Below are 3,530 nucleotides of genomic sequence, written 5' to 3' on the forward strand. Positions count from 1 at the left end.
CATGTCTGTCTTGTAGGTTTTTACTTTTATAAGCTACATCAATCTCATTTATCGGATATTCGCCGGGTCTTGGTTGATCTTGGTCATCAAGTCTGATATCAAGTCGGGCTCCGGGACCACAATAATTATATCCTGGAAGATGTTTTTCTCCTAGATATTTAGCCCACGGAGTTCCCGGTAATTTTCCTAATTTTGCTGCAATATCACCTCCTTTTTTTAATAGTTTTTTTTTGGTTGTTTTTTTTAATACTATCCGACTTTGTCCCTGACTTGTCACCGGGAATAAATTTAAATTTCTTTGTACCACACACATACACTTACCTGTAACCGCCGACCTGTTATTTTTTGTTGCAATAGTTGTTAGTGTATCAGTTGTGGTACACGCTCTGCACTTCACACAATATAAATCCATATTATTTTATATGATACGGATATAATTGATTTCTCAGCAACTCAAGCACAATCCACCATCCATCACTACCAAATTCTGTTCGTATGATTATCATAAGTCCATCTGGAAGTGTTAAGACACAACTATTACTTAATTTGATAATGAGATGGCTCAAATTGGATAAGTTGTATTTGGTAGCACCATCAGTTGCTGATCAGAGATGCTATGATGTACTTAAGGATTTTAATGAAAATGCAATATCAATAAATGAAAACGAAGACGATGTTATTGAATTTGTAACTGACATCAATGAAGTGCCATCTGTAGAAGATCTTGATGGGTTTATTAACAATTTAGTTTTGTATGATGATGTAATGCTTGATAAACAATCAAACCCTGCTCGGATATTTTCCAGAGGCAGACAAAAAAAACACTGATGTGATTTATGTTACTCAACGATATACACAAATACCAAAAGTGATCAGGGATAACTGTAATATTCTTGCTGTGTTTAACGGAGTTGATACACAAAAACTTAAAAATATTCATCAAACTTCATGCAGCAATGACATGGACATAAATAAATTTAGAAACTTTTTTCACGAGCGCAAGTTACTCCGCATGGATTTATCATGATAAATTCACATGATCCCAGAACAAGATATTGAATCGGCCCTGATACAATTTTTTGATGATTAGCAGCAGGGAGGGCACGCCAACGAGTTGGTTCAATTCGCACACTCGATATATTTCCACAAAAACTTACTTTGAGAGGGACTCTCCGGAATCCTCAAAAGTTAGTTGTTTTGATTTTCCGTCATTTTAATCCTTTTCGTGGAAGGCTTATTTTGACGTTTGGAAAATTCTAAAGTTTGTAGGGTTCGCCCTCCTTGCTGCTGCTTAATAAACAAAGGGCACTTGTATATCTCCCATGTGCAGTGTTATGAAAGCATCGCTCACCTAAACTCTGTCACTTGTAACATAGACTGCTTCTATGGGTTGTCTCTTATTATAAAGTCTCTCATTTGAAACACTGGCCACTTGTATGTCTCCCATGAGCAGTGTTAATAAACTCTCATTATAAACTCTGGAAAATGTAACACAGGTACTTGTATGTCTCCCATGAGTAGTTTTAATAAACTCTCATTATAAACTCTGGAAAATGTAACACAGGTACTTGTATGTCTATAATGAATAATGTTATCATAACATCCGTCCGTATAAATCCCTATCAGTTGTAGCACAGGTCACATGTATAGCTCAGATGAAGTGTTAACATAACATCCCTCATTAGAAAGTCCACCAATTGTAGCACAGGTCACTTGTATGTCTCCAATACAATCATTAACATAAACATATTAATGATATGTATCACATGTCTTTTTTAAAAACTGTTTTAACAAACATATATTTTAAAGAAACAGAATTTTATATTGTCAATGATATTGAAGAAAAAAGTCAGTTAAAATCATATTTGAAATGTTCATTGTTAATTTTAAATGGGCTAATTTGATAAAACATGGAAAGAAAATGATATATATGTTTGTACATCTCATTAAGTTAGCAAACATAGGTTGACAACACTTTTACTTAAATGGGTTTTCTCCAGTCTGAATCATTATGTGCCGTTTTAAATGTCCTCTCTGACTGAATATTTTATCACATACTATACACTGATATGGTTTTTCTCCAGTATGTGTCCTTATGTGCAGTTTTAAATCTCCACTCTGACTGAACATTTTATCACATTACACACTTATATGGTTTTTCTCCAGTATGCCTCCTCATGTGACGTTTTAAATTTCCACTCTGACTAAACATTTTGTCACACATTTCGCACTTATGTGGTTTTTCTCCAGTATGCGTCATCATGTGGAGTTTTAAAGTTCCATACTGATTAAACATTTTATGACACACTTCACACTTATATGGTTTTTCTCCAGTATGAATCCTTGTGTGAAGTTTTAAACTTCTACTTACTCTAAAGTCTGCATCACACACTTCACATTTAAATGGTTTTTCTCCAGTATGAATCCTCATGTGAAGTTCTAAACTTCCACTATCACTAAATTTTGTACCACACACTTCACATTTAAATGTTTTTTGTCCAGTGTGCATTCTCATGTGACACTGTAAATGTCCATTCCAAGTAAAAAATTTATTACAGATTTCACACTTGTATGGTTCTTCTCCAGTGTGAACTCTCATGTGGTCCTTTAAATGTCCACTCTTATTAAACATTTTATCACACACTTCACACCTGAATGGTTTTTCTCCAGTATGAATTCTCATGTGAAGTCTTAAATCTCCACTTTGAATAAACATTTTATCACACATTTCACACGCATATGGTTTTTCACCAGTGTGAATCCTCATATGCAGCTTTAAATGTTCACTCCGATTAAACATTTTATCACACATTTCACACTTATATGGTTTTTCTCCAGTGTGAATCCTCATGTGCTCGTTTAAATGTCCACTCTTTTTAAACATTTTATCACATACTTCACACTTGAATGGCTTTTCTCCAGTATGAATCCTCATGTGCACTTTTAAATCTCCACTCCGATTACACCTTTTGTCACAAAGTTTACACTTATACGGTTTTTCTCCAGTATTTATTGTCATGTGCAATTTTAAATCTCCACTCTCATTAAACGTTTTATCACTAATTTCACACTGATATGGCGTTTCCATTGCATGCATCCTCACTTGCAGTTTTAAACTTACACATTCGTTAAACATTTCATCACGCACTTCACACCTAAATCGTTTTTCCGGCGCGTATCTTTACCCAAGTACACTCAAATATAATCAGATACACTCAAACACATACATTAAATGTATAATTTGGTGTATGTTTATATACCTTGATCAGTTTGTAATCGCCAATTGACGAATGCGTCCGTTGCAAGCCTCTACTTTACAGGTTATGAACTTTTGGCGTGATTTGCAGCCACTCTATTAATAACTAAGAGCACGTGTCATGGACCAGACATGATTCATGTCCGTAAATGGTGTATGTAAGACTAAAATTGAAGGATACAATTTTATTCATGATCCTTTAGCTCTTTTATCATTTTTTTCGGGGGTGGGGGTGGGGTTGGGGGCGAAAGCACAAAACGCATTTATTTATAAT

At 34.7% G+C, this 3,530-nt stretch overlaps 1 protein-coding gene across 1 annotated transcript; it reads right to left on the reverse strand.

Moving 5' to 3' along the window:
• Nucleotides 1-676: 676 nt before the first annotated feature.
• LOC149789753 (uncharacterized) lies at nucleotides 677-3,307 on the reverse strand. Its single transcript, XM_089971763.1, has one exon. It carries the CDS (start codon nucleotides 3,134-3,136, stop codon nucleotides 2,135-2,137), a length of 1,002 nt encoding a protein of 333 aa, XP_089827889.1. The 5' UTR covers nucleotides 3,137-3,307; the 3' UTR covers nucleotides 677-2,134.
• Between the last annotated feature and the right edge of the window lie 223 nt (nucleotides 3,308-3,530).

Source organism: Sinohyriopsis cumingii, chromosome 10 (assembly GCF_028554795.1).
Source record: "Sinohyriopsis cumingii isolate HCF-2022 chromosome 10, ASM2855479v2, whole genome shotgun sequence".
Taxonomy (NCBI): domain Eukaryota; kingdom Metazoa; phylum Mollusca; class Bivalvia; order Unionida; family Unionidae; genus Sinohyriopsis; species Sinohyriopsis cumingii.

Excerpts from the sequence above, each read along its gene's own strand:
- LOC149789753 (XM_089971763.1), bottom strand. The coding sequence starts at position 3,136 with ATGTTTAACGAATGTGTAAGTTTAAAACTGCAAGTGAGGATGCATGCA.